Below are 19,269 nucleotides of genomic sequence, written 5' to 3'. Positions count from 1 at the left end.
CTTTGGAACTTTATTCTCTGGGGATTTTAAAAACAGAGAATCAAAGTATCTAAGATCTAAGCTAACACAGAATGCACAGGACCTTCGTGGAAAAATAAGTTAAGCTTTATTAAAAGTTCCAAAAGAAGACATAAATAAATGAAGAAACATAGATTTTCCAGGAAAAAGTGACTTATCATTTCAATGATGTCAAACTGTCTCAAACTTCATGTATAAAGTCAATGCATTTCCAATCAAAATTCCAACAGGATATTTGAGAAACTCAAACTGATTGTAAAACTTGTCTGGTTAGAGATTTTTTTTTCCCAGCATGCACTATGCTCCCTGTCTCCATGCTTTGTTCTTGCCAGTCCCTCTACCTGGAATGCCCTTCTGCCTTTTATTCCCTCAGCTAACTTCAGTCACCTTCCAAGATTCAGTTCAGGCTTCTTCTCTTCTAGAAAGCCTCCCTTGGACCTCTAGCTTGGGCTAAGGGATGCATCCTCCACAGCTTGAGTTTACACCCTGATCTCAGCATCGGGGTTAGCTACTGTCTACCTACCTACCTACTACTATCTCACCCTGAACTGTGAGCTTGTCAAAGGGTGGGGCTAGGTCATTCATCTCTGGATACCCAACACCTGGCACAGCCTGGCACAGGACATGCTTAATGAACTAGAGAACTTTCTTGTAAGGTAACACCCAGATGACAACTCCTACGTACTGAGCACCTACCACGTGCAGCCCAGTGTTAGGTGCTCGATAGACCTCTGACCTTCTGCACTGACCAGCAAGGTTGCAGTGTGACAGCCCCTATCAAATGAGGGAGCCAAAGTTCAAAGTTGGTTAAGCAGCTTGCCCCAGGCCACCAGGCTAATACCGGGCGTGGCCACGTTTGGAACCTTGGCAGAGTTGGCTCCAAAGCTCTTTCCAGACCCCGCCCCGCTCCGCTCCCCACGTTCTCCTTCCTGTTGTGGAGCGCCTGCCACGAGCCGCTGCGCAGAATGATGGCGGACGAGACAAGCCCCGCACCGGCCCGGCCTGTGCAGCGGTGGAAGAGGGCTGAAGCCCCAACCGGCGGAGAAACCAACTGGGGCCGGCACAAAAAGTGAGCGCTCTTCACCGCCCCTCAAATCAGAGCCTGACCCGGGGGGTCAGCCCGGCAGAGGCTCCCACCCTTACCAGGGCACCCATCCGCACACCACATCCCCCCCGTCCATTCCAGATGGGGCTCAGGCACCGGGGCACTGTCTCCTCCCACGAAGGCCCCGGCCGCACCTAAGGCCTCAGCCCCGACCCAGGGAAGGCGGTCTCCACGGCGTCACCCACCCGCCCTATGGCAGCCTCACCCTTGGGGCCCGCTTTCCCCACCAGGCCCAGTGGCCGGGCGCTCACCTCACAGCCACCTGCAGTCAAGGGCAGGCACCCACCGCCCCGGGGAAGCCAGAGTCGAGGCAGCCACTCCCCTTCTCTCAGGTTAGGGAATTTTTTAAGCAGAAAAACAAGGAAGGAGAGTTACCTGACCAGATGCCACAGTATTAACAACAGTGTGGTTACAGCACCGGAACACATGAGTTGACACACGATAAATTTGCCATGCACATATGATGAAGGAGGATAAAGTGCGCATACAAATCAGTGGGGAAGAAGCAAGTTGTTTGCGGACGGGACAAAAAAATTGAAAAAAAGAAAACTGGATCCCGACCTCATACCTACTCAACGGTAGACTCCAGATAGAGTGAAAACTTAAATGCAAAAGATCAAAAAACCACACAACTAAGAAGCTAAGAGGAAAATATAAGAATGAACTTGGGGTGAGATGGATCCGTTCAACAGCATCCAAAAGGGAATTGATAGATTTAACCACAACAAAACTAAGAATTTCTGTTGTGTGCAGGGCACCACAGACAAAGTTAACAGAGGGTGATAAAGTGGGAGAAGAGCTCTGCAATCTCTGAGACCAAAAAGGGGATTGGCATCTAGAATGTAAATGAACATTTCAAAACAACTGAAAAATAAAAAATAAAAAGCAACTTTACATTTTACAAAATGGGCAAAGGCTGAGAAAAGGTGTCCCCCAGAGGGGAAATCCAAATGGCTAGAAAAGTATGTGAAGGACATGGTAGCAGGGGGCCTGAGGCAGCCTGGTTCGCCATCACCTGGGGATGGACACTGGCCCACCCTTGCACGTGGCCAATGACTAAGCAGCAGTCAGGAGCAAAGAACTAGCTGGAAACCATAAAAACACAAGGTTTTTTGTTGATGAAACCATTACATTTTTCAAAGATATGTCTAAGGACATACATTTAACACTGTGCACTGGGAATCTATGGGAGGGGGATGAATGGGGAGGGGGATGAAGAAGACAATTTTTAAATAAAACCAAACAGAAGTGGAGCCTAGCACTGATGGATGAGAGAGTGCCATAAACTTAAGAGTCTAACGATTCAACGCTCTACAGCTGGGCTCAAAAGAATAAGGAAATTAACATTATGCATATTTCATCTGTCTGGGGTGACTTAGGCAGAGTCCTGTGGGAGGTTCTTTCCTGGCCCAGGGTTCTGGAATTTGCAGATATTGTCATGAACTAGCTCCAAATTACCTCTCATTGCAAATCCTGGCATAGGATGTTACATTTTGACTTTGGAAAAAAAGTAAAAACGTGCTGAAGTTCCATCCAAAACACATAATTTAAATGTGAAAATCAAAGGACCCCAAGTGCTTCTCAAGGACAGTGTTACAAGTCCAGTGCAGCCAGACTGCTCCAGCCAGAATATGTAATGAAGCACACCAAATGGAATTCTCCAGGTTCCTTTCCAGATGGGGGGTTTGTTTCTGTAGGATGGCAGGCATTTTTTCCTATTACAAAACAATTATTCTAGGTTAGGCTCTGGTATAATGATCCTAAGACTAAGGGGCAAGGAAAAGGGGACTATGGAGTGAAAAGGGAGTCAGGACAAAGATATACTTTATCAGCTTAGAAACAGGTGTGACAACAGGCCACCCAGCGCTATGCAGACAGTTCTCCAAAGAAAACATACAAATGGCCAGTAAACACCTGAGAAGACGCCCAGTATCACTAATAGTCATTAGGGAAATGCAACTAAAATCCCTAATGAGATACCACTTCATGCCCATTAGTATGGCTATAATCAAAAAGAAACAACAACAAGCGTTGGGGAGGATGTGCAGAAAACAGAAGCCCTCATGTATCACTGGTGGGAATGTAAAACAGTGCAGCCATTCTGGAAAACAGTCTGGCAGTTTCTCAACGTGTTAAACATAGAATTACCATATGACTCAGCATCTCCACTCTCAGGTATACACCCAAGCGATATGAAAACATATGTCATATAAAAACTTGTACGTGAAAGTTCATAGAAGCATTATTCACGATAGCCAAAAAGTAAAAATAACCCAAATGTCCATCAGCTGATGACTGGATAAAGAAAATGAGGTATATCCATATAATGGAATATTATTCAGCCATAAAAAAAGAAACATACGTGCTACAACATGGATGAACCTAAGTAAAAAAAAGCCAGACACAAAATGCCATATATTACATAATTTCATTTATAGGAAATGTCCAGGACAGGCAAATCCACAAGAGACAGAAAATAGATCAGTGGTTGCCTGGGGCTGGGAGGAGGGGAGTGACTACTCATGGGGATGGAGTATCCTTGTGGGTGATGAAATGTTCTGGAAGAGTGGTGAGGGTTGTGCAACTTTGTGAATATACTAAAAACCACTGAATTGTACACTTTAAAGGGGTGAACTATGTGGTATGGAAATTATCTCTCAATTTTTAAAAAATCCTGTGTCCCCAAAGCCCTGCATTCCTGACCTCACTGGATGATAGAATTGGGTGACTTCCTCAAGCGCCAGCTGGGCCCTGTTCCAGGGAGCACCTCCCTTTTAAACTTGTCTCTCACACTTTCTAGATATAAAAGACTAGGAAAGAACTGTCCCCTTCCTTAACCTCCTGGTTCCATCTCCAGGTTTATGGATTCTCTGCCTCTGAATATAAAAGTGTTTGGGCTCTGAGTAATTCTGCCCAGCTTTGAACTTCTGCTCTACACTCACCAACCATGTGACTTGGGCAAGTTTACTTAAATTATTTAAGTTTCCTTATGCGTAAGGTGGGAATACTTTGCCAAGCTCACTGGGATGGTGCAAACATTAAGTTAGTTAATGAATATAAAAGGCTGAGCAACAGCACATGGGGCAAAGTAAATAGTCAATAGATGTCAGGGGTCGTTTCTCCTTTCCACAAATTCCTGAGTGTTAGGGTGCCGAAACTAGGCTGTATGTACAGTCTGGGAGTACAGAGGGCATCACACAGGCAATGACAACAGAATGCCTGTTATGGGAGGGGAAACGCAGGCCAATAGGGGAGCCCATAGCTGTGGTGCTTAACAATAGGTCAGGGACAGTCGAAGTTGAGTAGGTTTCACAGTGGTCCCTCTGAATCACACCTTTCCACGGCAATGCTGAAGGGCACTACAGTTCTAAAGGGCAGACAAACTCATGTGTCACCATTACTTGTAGCCAAGGGCAAGCAGAGAACTTGGCAAAGTGGAGCTGCTGCCTTGGCGGGGGTGGGTAGAAGGTTTCAGGTCACTGCTGGCATTTCAGGAGAAAACCAAGGACTGGCAAGTTGGAAGGAGAGAAGTTCAAGGGAAACAAATCCCAGTCCCTAACTGCTGGTGTATGCTTGCCGTGGCCCGGCCAGAAAGCCGTTCCTCTTGTCCAGCAGACTGTCCCTCCAGGAACTCTAACGCAGCTTTCTCCAGCATTTAAACTGTTAAATGAGTACTTGAAATCATCACTGCCCCAGGAAAAAACCGAGAGGAACAGGCTCCTCACAAAAAGCCGAAAAGGAAGTCCCCGGGCAATTTTTCTTACACCGTCTTGTTATGGGCTGAACCGTGTCCCCCAAAACCAATATGTTGAAGTCCTAACCCCCAGTACTCTAGTATGTGACTGTATTTGGATGCCATTAGAGTAGCCCCAATCCAATAAGACGATGTCCTTATGAGAAGAGGAACTTTGGACACAGACAGGTACCGAGGGAAGACCATGTGAAGACACAGGGAGAGGACGGCTATCTACAAGGCAAGGAGAGAGGCCTCAGAAGAAACCAACCCTGTCGACACCTTGATCTTAGACTTCCAGGGTCCAGAACTGTGAGAAAATAAATATCTTTTGTTTAAGCCACCCAGTCTATGCTCCTTTGCTATGACAGCCCTAGCAAACTAATACGATCTTAACTGTAAAAACAAATACTTTTCCTTCTCTGAATTGAAGGGCATTTGGTAAAAATAGTGACGATTTTCCCTCTCTGTAGAAAAAGCCTAAGGGTTGGAAGGGATTTTGTGATTCAGAAGAACTGCATACATTTAAACATACAGCCTTTATCAATATAATCCATCAATAAAAATACCACAGTTATTTTGATGAACACAGATATGTATGTGGAATCAGGGGTTATGGGTAATCCTGCAGTCTTATCTCTCACTCATCACCCAGTTTATTTCTATATCTTGCTTTGGTAGGTCAATGACAAGAAATTCCTGATTTTCATAGATTAGATAAATAGTTGCAAATAGTAACATTCTGAACAATCATCTAGAGTCTCAGATGTTCTTCAATTTACCCAAAAGTCTAAAGGACAGAAGCAACTTTTATTTCCAAGCTGAAACTCTCACAATACCTAAGTTGAAACTCTCACAATATCTAACAACTATCTGCACTTTTACTGTAAGTGTTGGAAGCATCAAAACTAATACAATTCAAGATTACAAATCTACTCTAAACAGTCCCGCCTGGCATTTAACAGAGCCCAGTGTGTGAGTACTGAGACACGAGTCTCTTACACAGTTTCACATGTATGAACATGAATTTAACATGAACAAAAATTGAACTCGAACGTTAAACTCAGAACGGCTAAAAAAGACAGTACAGAGTTACAAACTTGGAAAGGTGTTTTATACACCATCGACTCCAGTCCACTTGCTTATTAAATCCCTCCCAGCTCACAGTTACTCATGAGTTTCATAAGCGGGCCATCTAAGGCACCGAAGAAAATGCTGACTAGTACAGGTATTAGGTCAAAATTTTTTTTAAGAGCTCATTATTCTTTCACCTCTTTTATTTCTAAAAGTTGCACGAGATTTGGGGGAAGAAACTGGGTCAATGAACTCCTGACCTTATAACTAGTTATATTTTTGAGTCAATCTTCTAGAAAAAATAACAGTGCATCAGTAACAACCCACAGTTACTACCAGGGGTCTGCAATATACATCCACAGCAAATGCTGTCTCTAGACTACAGAAACAATATAACTTGAGCCCAGGTAGTAGCGTTCTTAAAAACACAACAGAGGTTCTCCTAACCAACCTCTGCTCAAGGGATCCACCAGACTGTCCCCACTCCCTTCCTAAAACATGCTGAGAGCTGGGCACCCGTGGCAGGCTGAGTTCTCCTGGCGGATGAGCTGTGCACTTCCCCTCTTGAGTGGGGCATCACATGCTCATCCAGGGTCAGCTGTGTCTGTCCCCAGACTTGTTTTTGTCAGTTGTATATATTACTATGGTCTCCTAAATGTGACATAGACTGTCGCAACAGGAATGTGAGCAGAAAAAGTTGTTTCTAAGAAAAGGAAGATGAATGTTAGCCAAGCTTCTATGAAAGCAAATTGTTTAAAGAGACTGCTGTCAAAACAGGTGTGGGCAAAATGACTGTAAAAAGACTGGAAAGTCATAAAAATATAGTATCCCGGGCTTCCCTGGTGGTGCAGTGGTTGACAGTCCGCCTGCCGATGCAGGGGACACGGGTTCATGCCCCGATCTGGGAAGATCCCACATGCCGCAGAGCGGCTGGGCCCGTGAGCCATGGCCGCTGAGCCTGCGCGTCCAGAGCCTGTGCTCCGCAACGGGAGAGGCCACAGCAGTGAGAGGCCTGCGTCCCGCAGGAAAAAAAAAAAAAATTTTCCCACACTCAGATTGCTTTGCAAATACCCTTGCTCCACTTTGAATAAAGAAATACCGGATACACACACACACACACACAAAATGATATTGTTATCAGCATACTTATGAAAGATCATGACTAGGGAACTCAAACCAAGGTCTTGGTTAAGGGAGCACCTAGTCCAGTAAAAAGGCTGGGGTGATGAATAAAATACAAATTTGTGGAAAAGCGTTAGTGAACTAACAGTAGCTTTTTATCATCAAGCCTTGGAATCCAATTGCTTGGATTATAATCCAAGCTCCATCACCTAAAAGCTGTGTGACCCTGGGGAAAATTACTCAGCTTCCCTGAGCCATCTCTCCTCTATCTGTAAGAGGACTGATGATGGTATCCAGTGTATAAGCCATCAGCCACAGTAATTATCAGTGTTAACTATCATTGTTTTTGTTCTTGGTACAACTACTACTACCACCACGGTCATGGACACTGAAAATATAAGCACCATATGTGGAGGGGGAGGGACACGCAGTATTTCACTGTTTAAAATGAGTCCTCAAATTAAAAACAACTGGGAACCACTTTGCAAAGAGCTAACCAGTAAAATGACACAATGACCTGCAGTTGCAGAGGCTGCTCACCAAACAAGGAAGGACAAAGCCCCAAATCTACCGGCAGGTGAGTCCCAAGCCTAATCACTGGTACTTAGAGGCCACTAAAATTTTTACTTTTTTCCCATTTAAGAAAACAGAGACTGCAAAAATATTTAAGTCAGACTGAATTTGCTTAAAGAAAATACATTCTGGGGAATTTTTTTTTCATAGAGAATTGGATAAGTATTTTTAAAAACAATCCACCTGAGACCTCCCACTTTAAAAGACACCATGCTTTTAGCATAAGCTGAGAAACACGAAGCAGTGACTTCACCCTCCAGCTTTTGGGTGAGCAAACCAGGTTCAGATCCCTAGAACACAATAAAATCACACCCAAAATGCACACAACCTTCCATGTGGCCACGTGAACAACATTCTCTTGGCATCACATTTCAGGAGTTTACAGCAGCTTCTAGATAAAACAATTGAAGGCCCAGCTTAACAGCTTAATCAGGTAATGGCTGAATCAAAATAGAATTCGCAGGAAACAAGGGCTTGTTGGAAACAAACAACTGAGCAACAGAGGTAGGTAGCTGTACTCAGTAAAGAAAACTCAGGGTTTCTTTACCCAGTAGTTTAGTACAAGGATTCAAGACTTCTTTAGGGGTGTCCCCGGTGGCACAGTGGTTAAGAATCTGCCTGCCAATGCAGGGGACACGGGTTTGAGCCCTGACCCGGGAAGATCCCACATGCTGCAGAGCAACTAAGCCTGTGCACCACAACTAATGAGCCTGAGCGGTAGAGCCCGTGAGCCACAACTAGCAGCAACGAAGACCCATTGCAGTCAAAAATAAATAAATAAAAAATAAATTTAAAAAAAAAAAAAAAATTTCTTTATAATGAACCGCTTAACTCTGAGCACATCTCCCGAGGGTTTCTACCCACTGGAGTCCAGCTGGTTGGCAGCTGTCAATCAAAACATTACAATAAGAATTGCTGTCCAGATCTGGCCTGTGTACAGTCATCAGGAATAGAATCAGGAAGTTTCTGAGGTTCCTAAATATTTGTTGAGGACTAAAAGCAGAGCAGCACATTTCTGTGGCCTATCCTGGATGTTCAGATAAGACTCACTGGTGTGGAATTTCCACTAAGCTGCACATGACTACACGCAAACCAGGGTGTCCATGCATGATGAACACATCACATTTCAGTGAAATGCGTGATTTTATTTGTTACTGGTAGAGACTGTTATTAAGGAACTCCAGGATAAAATCTTTTGTAAGGTAGGGTAATTTTGAAATAAAAATAACACCTACCTCAACGCTCTTCTCTCCTGTGAGGCACCGTGTTGGGGAGCCTGGAAGTTCCCAGTCTGAGCCTTCCAAAGCCGAGCCCGGGCGGTGGGCCAGCCTAGACCCTCACCAGGCGGCTGCAGTGGGAGCGGCCGACTCGCCCGCCGACAAGACCCTAGCCGCTCAGACCCCAGCCCCCACTCCGGACTAACTCCTCTCCAACCACCTGACTTGGTCCTGTCCCCCAATCCTTCCTCTGTGCTGAGGTCTCCACCCACCTGCAAGAGCCAAGCAAACAGGTACCAATCCTTCCTCTGTGCTGAGGTCTCCACCCACCTGCAAGAGCCAAGCAAACAGGTACCAGACCCCTGTGCTTCTTAAGCTTGACCTCCTCGTTCAAAACACACATCACCCCGGTAAGTACCTGTGAGCGTGTCTCCTTGTAAGACTGTGACCTCCCTGATGCCAGGACAGGGTCTCCCTGTGCCTCTGACCTCACCAGGTAAGTGCTCGATCAGTGTTGAATTTAACTTCTGGAAATGTCTTCTGATAGAAACAGTTACCTAAAACTCCCCATATATGTCCTCGTTCTACATGTACTTGATACTAAACAGCAGAAGTGGCCTTGTCAGATGCCCGGTGTGTGGTTAGGCCATTTAAGATGGCTGTTCTCTTGTTCTCTGTACATCCCCTGCTCGACCAGTCCCTGATTCACTCACGTGACTACCCAATCCTCTTAATTATAGGGCTTAATTAGTCCCTGGTAACTGATGAGCACACCGGACGTCAATTCCCCCCTACAAACAACAGCCTCCTTCTCCAGCAAGTACCACAGACTGCTGCCACGTCCTGCCCACCGTCTGCCGAACAAGGTGGGGTGTCGATCCAGGACCCTTTGTGTAAGATTCCCCAGTCCAATAAACCACTGCCGTCTCTGTCACTGTCTCTGGGCTCGTTCTTCGTCTCGAGGCTGGACAACTATAAGACTTGGAGGACTGCGGGGTACAGCCCAACACCCGGGCTGCACAGAGGACCACAAGGCCTCTTCCTCCATCCACGATGGACCAAGATCCCACACCTGTCCACAGCAGATGGAGGGGCGAGGTCAGTAAGCTGCTTCATGCTGACACAATGCAGAGGCTTGTGAGTCAGCCCCGGGATTTCTTAAATGCCTCTGAGCCTGTCTTCTAGGAATCTACCCAGTTAATCCCCACAATAACCAAAACACCGGCAAGTCTTTCCAGTTTCTGCCTCTAAAGATCCTCTTATCCCCACCCGCTTCTCCTGGTCACCATCCTTTTCAGCCTTTATTCTGTATCAGCCTCTCTACTCAACTCCCAGGACCCACTCCAAGCGGCTTCCCCCGCGGCCAGAACAACCTGGTAACAGCTCATTCATCACCTCTGCAGCCTCCTCCCGCTGTTAAAGTAAAAGCCTTGCAGGGCCCACCCACCTGGCCCTGCCTCCCCCTGCAGCCCTAGCCACCCGCCACTCCCGGGACCCCACTCTCTCCAAAACAAACACTCTCAGGGCCTTTGCACTTGCTGGCTCCTCAGGTGAAGCACTCTTTCCCCCAAGTTTTTCCATGCCTGGCTCCTCAGCTGACTCTCTACCTTTCAGCTGAGGCTTCCTTGATCCCCATCTACTCAGCAAGCCTCCATCACCCTCAGCCTTCGCCACTAACCATAATTATTTATCTGTGAACCGACTTGTCCACCTTCTTACCTAAAATGGAAGCTCCGTAAGAGCACCAGCTTTGTCTTGTCCTACACTTTATTACCAGAGCCTGACACAGAGCTTGGCACTTAGTGAGAGCTCAAAAGATTTCTGTTGAATGAATGAATAAATAATAAAGGAATGAATATCTCCTGGAAGAATCAATACTTTCCACATCCCCGCCCCACCCTCACCAAATCAGATCCCAAATGGGCTCAGCTTTCTGGAAAGACAAAAGTAACAGCTTAAAAAAAAAAAAAAAAAAAGTAACAGCTTTCCCTTTGGTGAAATGAACCCTGCATCCGCCCACCCCAGGCCTTCCCTTCATTCACACTCTCTTCCCTTATTAATCCTCAGCAGTCCTATTTCTGACCACCTTTCTCTCTGGAAACCACCCAGATCTCCTTGGCTCAGAAAACCGGAACTCCGCCTTGGAGCGGAGCCAAGGTCGCAGACTCACATTTGAGGGTCCGCATGGAGGGGCCCTGGCGCCCTCTGGAGTGCTCTACCTCTGGCCAAGAGCCCTGTCCTTCCGAGGAACAAAAACAGGAAGGGAGCAGAGGCCTCCAGCGGCTTGACACAGTCCCGAGAGTCTAGGCAAAGCCCTGATGCCTGGCCAGCCTCAGACCCAAGACAGGGAGGAAAGAGCAGGTGGGCCGGGGGTCAGTCAAGGGACGTGGAATTTGGGAAGAGACACCTCCACTCCCTGCTCTGAAATCAAACAAAGGTCTGGCTTCAAAACCTGATTCCAACATCTCCATTTCTGAAGGCCACATGGCTGCCATTTAATCTCTCTGAGCCTCCGTTTCCACAGCTGTCAAAATAGATTTCACAATTTCTACTTTAAGGGGATTGCTGGGCACTTTGCCCCCAGATGTTATGTCTGGCTGCATCCATCTACCTTTCAGTCCCTCAGGATGAGCCCATTATTCTTTTTTTAAAATAAATTTATTTATTTTATTTATTGTTTTGGCTGTGTTGGGTCTTTGTTGCTGCGCGGTCTTTTCTCTAGTTGCGGCGGGCGGGGTCCACTCTTCGTTGCGGTGCGCGGGCTTCTCATTGCAGTGGCTTCTCTTGTTGCGGAGCATGGGTTCTAGGTGCACGGGCTTCAGTAGTTGCAGCACATGGGCTCAGTAGTTGTGGTGCGCGGGCTTAGTTGTTCCGCGTCATGTGGGATCTTCCCGGACCAGGGCTCGAATCCATGTCCCCCGAATTGGCAGGCGGACTCTTAACCACTGCGCCACCAGGGAAGCCCCGAGCCCATTATTCTTAAAGGAAAAATTCAACCAGGTATCAGTCCTACTCAGTGACTTTTGATAAAATGTATGGATTTTTCAGACTGTTTTGAGGCTGAGCCATAAAAGCTGATTAACATTGCTTAACTTGGTTTAAAAACAGGGCCAGTCTAATTCTGGAATTCAGCATATGCACATACACAGCAGCCATTCAACAGGTGTTTTTCATTAAATGAATCAAACGACAAGATGGGTTGTGTCTATACTGAGCCTACTAATCAAGTCTGATAAACTAAAATCTCTTTTTTCACAATGAGTGCGTGCTGCCAGGCACTAATTCACCTGGTGCTTTGATATCGCAAACAAACACGAGGCAAGAAAACAGATCCAGGCCGTAAAAAGGCTCAAGACTTTGAGACTCACGTTCCCTTCTGACGGAGGCCATGGGGAAAATGTACAAGTGGGATGCTAAACCTCCTTATTTCTTTTGGAGATTATGTCAGCTCCCACAGGACTTATGCTTTCAGAAACCAAAGGGACTTTCCAAAATAGAACAACTCCTCAGCAAAAAAACAAAAAATAAAAATTAAGCAACCTTCTCAACATCACTAATCATTAGGGAGATGCAAATCAAAACCACAATGAGATACTACCTCACACCTGTCAGAATGGCTATCATCAAAAAGACCACAAATAACAAACGCTGGAGAGGATGTGGAGAAAAAGGAACCCTCGTGCACTGTTGGTGCATGTAAATTGGTGCAGCCACTATGGAAAACAGTATGGACGTTCCTCAAAAAAATGAAAAATAGAACTACCATATCATCCAGGAATTCCACTCCTGGGTATAGATCTGAAGAAAACAAAAACACTAATTTGGAAAGATATATGCACCCCTATGTTCACTGCAGCATTATGTGCAATAACCATGATGTGGAAGCAACCTAAGTTCCCATTAATAGATGAATAAAGATATTGTTTATACACACACACAGACACACACACACACACACACACACACACACACACACACACCGAATGGAATATTACTCAGACATAAAAAAGAATGAAATTTTGCCATCTGCAACAACATGGATGGAATTGGAGGATATTATGCTAAGTGAAATAAGTCAGAGAAAGACAAATACTGTATGATATCACTTATATGTGGAATCTAGAAAACAAATTAACAAACATAACAGAAACAGAGTCATAGATACAGAGAACAAATAGATGCTTGCCAGAAGGGGCCAGGGGGAGAGAAAATAAGTGAGGGAGATTAACATGTACAAACTGCAAATTACAAAATAAATGAGTCATGGGTATGAAATGTACAGTGTGGGGAATACAGTCAACAATTATGTAGCATCTTTGAATAGTGACAGATCATAACTAGACTTATCATGGTAATCATTTTGAAATATATAGAAATATCGAATAGCTATGTTGTATATCAGGAACCAACCTAGTGTTGTAGGTCAATTATACCTCACAAACAAACAAACTCTTAGAAAAAGAGATCAGATTTGTGGTTACCAGAGGCGGGGTGTAGAGGGAGGAGAAATTGGAGGAAGGTGGTCAAGAAGTACAAACTTCCAGTTAAAAGATGACGAAGTACTACGGACCTAACGTATAAAATGATTAATATCATGAACACTGCTGTGTGTTACACATGAAAGTTGTTAGGAGAGTAAAGTCTAAGAGTTCTCACATGTCTTTTAGAAAAAAACACATGTTTTTTTCTATTTCTTTGAGTTTGTATCTATATGAGATGATGGATGTTCACTACATTTATTGTGGTCATCACCGCATGACGTAAGTCAAATCATTATGCTGTACACGTTACACAGTCCTGTATATCAATTATATCTCAGTAAAACTGGAAGAGAAAAAAAAGAAACAATCTTCATTCCATAGGCGGGCTGCCACCAAATTTTGCAAGAGTATTTAGCAGAAGCATTCCTCTTTTAGTCTTGCTCCATAAATACTGAAAACAAGGAAAAACACTGTCTAAGACTGAGATTTGGCAAAGGAATCTGATGAAACCCATCGGTTCTGTGCCATAGCGTGACGTCCCTGAAGGCTCCTGGTGATCGTGTGATTATCGAGCTTTCTGCTGTCCTATCTCAGGCTTCATGTGCAAAACATGATTTCTTGTAACTCATACACACTTGTCCACCAATGCAGCAGCATCTCAGGGCCAGAACAGACTATCCCGTTAGAGCCCCACCCAGGCATGCTTTAGTCCCCCACCTACTAAAGCAAACCCACAGAAAGGAAAACAAGAGCCAGCTATTCTCTTTGCAAAAGAAGTGCCCAAGCGTTTGTGTTTCTGTGGGCTTTTTTCCCCATTAGCTACATTTAACATATGGAAAAACTGAGACTTGGAGAGGTTAAGGAATTTCATCAGTTTAACACATTAAGAGGTGGAGCCAAGGGTTTTCGTTTTGGGTTGTTTTTTTTTTTCCTTTACAATGGATTTAATGTAAGAAAATGGGACTAGCACACAACTGGGCAAGTGCCCTTGGTTAGGCAGAGCGTGGGATGCCTGACAAGAGGCAGGATAAAGGTGAGGTGCTTACAAAACGGCACACCTGTGAAGAGCATGGGTCTAAAGTCAGAAGGCTCTGGGTCCTGGTCCCAGCTGAGTCACTAATGAGTTGTGGGATGGAGGTAAGTCATTTAACTTCTTTGGTTTTAGTTTCCTCACCCAGAGATGGAGACTCATTAATAAAAGCATGCATTACCTACTTCCCAGAGTTACTGAAGAAATCCAATGAATGTGAAAGCTGTTGGAAACTACGAAGGCACACCCAGAAGTCAGGTAACTCCTGTACTACGTATATATGTATGTATGAAAATTAACAGCCACACAACAAATTACATGCATCCATTCTTGATCCAACTAAATGTGTTTCCTCTTACTCATAAAAGGATCAACTGGAATGCGAGACATTTTTGTGAATCAGGATGAACACAGCTCTTGGAGAACGTGCACTGCTGTTCTGAGGACACGGGATCACAGCCAGGCATCTTCTGGTGCCCTAGGAGAGCCACACAGACAAATGGACCCACTCCAGGTCTGCAGGGGGTCAAGCCCTAAGCCAATTACTTCAGGTTTACCAGACACTAACAAGGTGCCTGGAGCACCCAGAATACTGAACACATCGCGAACAGGCAAAAGGAACCACCAACCACAGGACAACAGATGTGGCCAAGTGTGAGAAATGTGATGGGGACGTAAGTCACATTTAAAGTCACTCCCAGACGCTCCCTTCTACACCCTTCTGGGTTTCGGTAAGCTCTTCCTGCACTCTCACCTGAGGACAGCAGTCGAATACCTTCAACAAATCATCACCCCTCGAGGAAATCCAAACAAGAGACACCAGGACAAATCCCTCGCTGGACAAGCTAGCGCTCTTCCTCGGTGTGCCCCTGGCTGCCCCAGGTCTGCCCTGCAGATCGGAGCCCACTCTGAGGTCGGCTGTTTCTTGCTCACTCTCCCATTTTCTACCCTTCACATTCATCTGTTCTAGAATCTGAATAAATTCTTCGAACTCTGGCCAGAAAGAACATCATATGGTTGAATAACAGGATGACCAGAACAACCAAAGAAGATAGTACCTAGAAAGCTCTGCCCGGACTCACAGACCTTGTCAGAAAGGCCAGTGCAGGGGAAGGCGCTTTACACGGCAACCCACAGGGATAGCTGACTGCCGATACACAGCACAACGGGGCTCAAACCTTAGCGCATATCAGAACCAGCCAGTGGGTGCGTGAAAACACAGAAACCCAGAATTTCTGAGTCAGTTGCTGATGCTGGTCCAGAGACCATGCTTGAAAACTCTGTCATAGTTAGTGGGCAAGGGCTACCCAGTCTATCATTCTTACTGGGGCAACTTCAGATCCTGATTCATCCTCCTCCACCCCCCAAACTAAGCCTTAGGAAAACTCATGATAGGAATTAAACAGCTAGCCCTCCTCCTCCTCCCTTCTCCTTGCCCATACATACACCCATGCAGCCACGGATGGAGAGAACAATTGCCAAGCCATTCCCGACAAGTACCTCCTAGGCTGAGTCCCGTTCTCACCTGTGAACTAGATGATTTTGCAAAAGCAGTGAGTTATGCTGCAAAACAGAGGACATGGCGGTGCAGGAAGAGCACTCAGGGGTTCCCCAGGTCCCGCTCCCTGAGCTGGTGCAAGGTCCCTCAGTCCTCAGTGGCGGAGCATGCCAGTGGGACGGTGCCAGGGAAACGTTGTGACCTGGTTTTCTCCTCACTCATTTATCCTGACGCTCTGCCACAATGCACTGTGATTTCCCGCCGAGAAGTCACTTCATGTCACTAACTGCCGCCTCACTGGCCTCACCAACAGCTCAGGGCAAAAGAAAGCAGCGAGTGGCCCTAAACATACTGTGTCTCGGGGGGTGGCACGGCCAATTCCCTCCAGACCGGGATCAGAGGGTTTCTGCCCGGGAAGGGACCATTAGAAACATCTTTCCTTCCCCAAGTTGATTATGTTATATAATACACTATTGCACTAACAGCGGGAGTTACTGCTACAATAATATTGTTTTGTTTTAGGGAGGGTTAACGGAAGTTCCTACAGAAAGCAGTGTTGTGAATAATGTAAACACTCAGGGATAAGAGCCCATCCTACAACTCTCATCTTCTACGGTTCAAATGGGAAAATCTGGCCAATATTCACCACACTCCAGCTTGGACTTTTCTGACTCTGGGACAGGAGAGGTTACATACATTTGGGGCTGCAACTGTGGGCCTAAAAACCAACTTCGGGCTAAATAAGGAAAAGAATGAAGAGTGATTCATTCGCAGCATTTTGGTAAATATACATAGCACATGTGTTTGCAAATACCTGGCCTTTAAGATGATTTTCTGCACACAAATAGGCATATTTCGTGGAACGAATGTGACTTTGCCTCCCAAGAAAAAGAAATCCAGGTAGCTCTTTCATACATGCAAAACTGCAATAGTTCCCAGGCTCTGAGTGCCTGATCTGGTGTGAACCCCATGAAGTCTTGTAAGCCAAACTATATTCTCCAAAGCAGTAACACCAATACAATCTCCACTTACCCCGAAGTTAGGAACTGATCTCAGATATACCATGTTCAAGATACAGACCTCAAGCCCAGACAGCTGTACTCAGAAAATTCTAGAGCAGAAGAAGAGCTCAGCCACTCAGAACACTGCACGATACTAGCTGGGGCCTCAAGAACACTGATTTAAAAATCTTGCTCTCTCCCTACCCCCACAAAATCCACTCATTTGCATGCACAAATGAGGCCACGCAAGAGCTGCCTTCACACCCAACACCGCTGGTGGTTCTTGTGCTCACCTGTTTTCCAGGAGCGTCATGCACACCACCTCTCGCACCCCAGGGTTGTTGGCCTTCTCCACTGAACAGCCCTGCAAGTTCCAGGTGGCCAGCCTCAGCACGGGCCGCCCATCCCTTGTGCCTCCGAAGGCCTCCACCGAAGGCCGAGTGGAGATGATCTGTGTAGGCCCCCCTGGGGGCAGGTCCAGGTCCTCACTCTGCAAGCTCAGCGAGGTGGGGCTGGGGTGAGGCTTGGCGGTGAAGGTCAGGCCCCCGTTGGTGTGGGTGGACGGGGGCCTGGACCTCTCGGCAAACACCTGGTGCCGTATCCTGTCCAGGAAGGCGGCACTGACCCCGCCCATCCTTACCAGGTCCTCGACGCTTCGGAAGGGCCCGTGCTCGCGGCGGTAGTCCACGATGCTGACGGCCATCTTCTCCGTGAGGCCGCGCACGCTCATGAGCTGAGCCGGGGTGGCTGTGTTGATGTTGACGCGCGGGGTGAGAGGCACGGCGGTGGCCAGGTGGTGAGGCTGCTGCTCCGCCAGCAGGTCCCGCCTCAGGGAGCTGGGAGAGTGCTGCGCCGAGCTGCCCTTGCTGCTCACGCAGATCTCAAACTTGACCTGCTCCAGCTTGGTGGCACCCACGCCACTGACCAGTGCCAGGTCCTCCACCTTCTTGAAGCCACCGATGTACTCGCGGTACTCCACGATGCTGCGTGCCACCGCACGTGTCACCCCAGGCAGGGTCATCAGCTCCTCCTCCGTGGCCGTGTTGATGTTGAGCCGCTCCTGATTCACCAGGATGTTGCTGAAGTTGCAGGCCGCGCTGAACTTGCGGCTATGGGACAGGTCCGAGGGGTCCCGGGGGATGGAGCGGTGGCAGCCCAGGGTGCTCCCCATGGCCGGCCAGGATCAAGGGGCCAGGAAGGCCTCACCACCACAGAAGAACTCTCTGGCTAGGAAGGAAGCGCAGTAGAGCTCACAGGCACAGAAGGGAAGGTGCAGGATTCAGGGCATGAAATGGTTACCACAGACAAACACTAAATAGCCATGCCCAGCGTGTCCAAATCACCTTTCACTTGGCCACCTGGAAAACAAATTAATAAACATACACATCGATTGAGTCAGTTAATCAGTTTGCATTAGCGCTCCCTACCTAGAGCTGGAGTTCTTAGCCAGGAGTCCAGGGCTGATGCCTGTCTGTGAACCTCTGAAAACACACATACAAGAGGGCTGGCCCATGAGGATTTCTGGTGAGGTCCAATTTTTATCACACTGGGGTCCAAAAACGCTATAAGCCGCTTCTCTTGGAAAGGGACCTATCCCCATCAGCCTACACCTCTCGTCCCTGCCTCTCTCAACTCTCCCAGAACTGGGGCCATCTCCCCTGCTTCGGTAGCCCCCATCTGGCACTCAGCGCCACCAGCAACTCTGGAATTCCGTCCTCACTAGTGCGGGCACGGAGAAGGGGTTTATCGCCCCCTACCAGACCCGCCGCCGTTCCGGCGCCCCACCTCTCAGCCGCTCCTCCAGGGCTTCCTCCTTCCACCTGCGGCTCCGAGGCCTGAGGCCAGGACAGCGCTGGCCCGCCGCCTTCAGAGCCAGGGCCCACGCGGGTGCGGGTCAGGGGCGGGCCGCGGGATCCCTCCCACGCCGCCTCGGGCCGCGCGTCCCAGCTCTTTCTGCTGGAGAAACTCTCAAGAGTCTCTCTCCCAGAACCGGCAGGAGCTGCAGGGCTTTGCGGAGGCGGCAGCGGCGGTGAAATCCGGCCGCTGCAGCTGCACCAAGTCTTGCGGCTGCACCAAGTCTTGCGGCTACACCAGGACTCGCTGCGTTGCCGCGGCTGCGTTGATCCAGACAAAAAGTCCTGCCCCCGACTCGAACGCGGGATCCTCAAGAACCGCGTCCACACCCCAGCACCACAGACACTGCTCCCGTTCGCCGTCCGTGTCAAAACCAAAGTCCCGGCCGCAACGCCCGCGCCTCCGCTGGCACCACGGCCACGCCTCCTCCCGAGCGCCAACTCCTCCCCCGGACTCCGGGGCACGTGGGGGCGGGGCCCGAGCGCTAGGCCCGGACCTGGGAGCTCCAAACCCGAGAGCGCGGGGGCGGGGCCAGGACGCGAGGTGGAGGAATGCTGGGCCCA

The 19,269-nt window shown here is 47.6% G+C and overlaps 1 protein-coding gene across 2 annotated transcripts in view; it reads right to left on the bottom strand.

Moving 5' to 3' along the window:
- EEPD1 (endonuclease/exonuclease/phosphatase family domain containing 1) overlaps window positions 1–19,067 on the bottom strand; it is a 117,207-nt gene extending 98,140 nt beyond the window's left edge. The window contains exons 1-2 of one of the 2 annotated variants that reach the window (XM_082846674.1): window positions 18,638–19,067; window positions 17,146–18,210 (exon numbers count right to left, since the gene is read on the bottom strand). In XM_082846674.1, the coding sequence (XP_082702800.1) occupies window positions 17,146–18,023 (878 nt within the window). In that variant the 5' untranslated portion in view covers window positions 18,024–18,210; window positions 18,638–19,067. Of the gene's footprint in view, window positions 1–17,145; window positions 18,363–18,637 lie in introns of those variants that run through there. The other variant, XM_082846675.1, reaches the window with a different exon arrangement.
- Window positions 19,068–19,269: the final 202 nt, after the last annotated feature.

Source organism: Leucopleurus acutus (genome assembly GCF_964270905.1).
Source record: "Leucopleurus acutus genome assembly, chromosome: 9".
NCBI lineage: Eukaryota > Metazoa > Chordata > Mammalia > Artiodactyla > Delphinidae > Leucopleurus > Leucopleurus acutus.
Note: the sequence above shows the minus strand (reverse complement) of the source record. Positions and strands in the feature narration are given on the sequence as shown.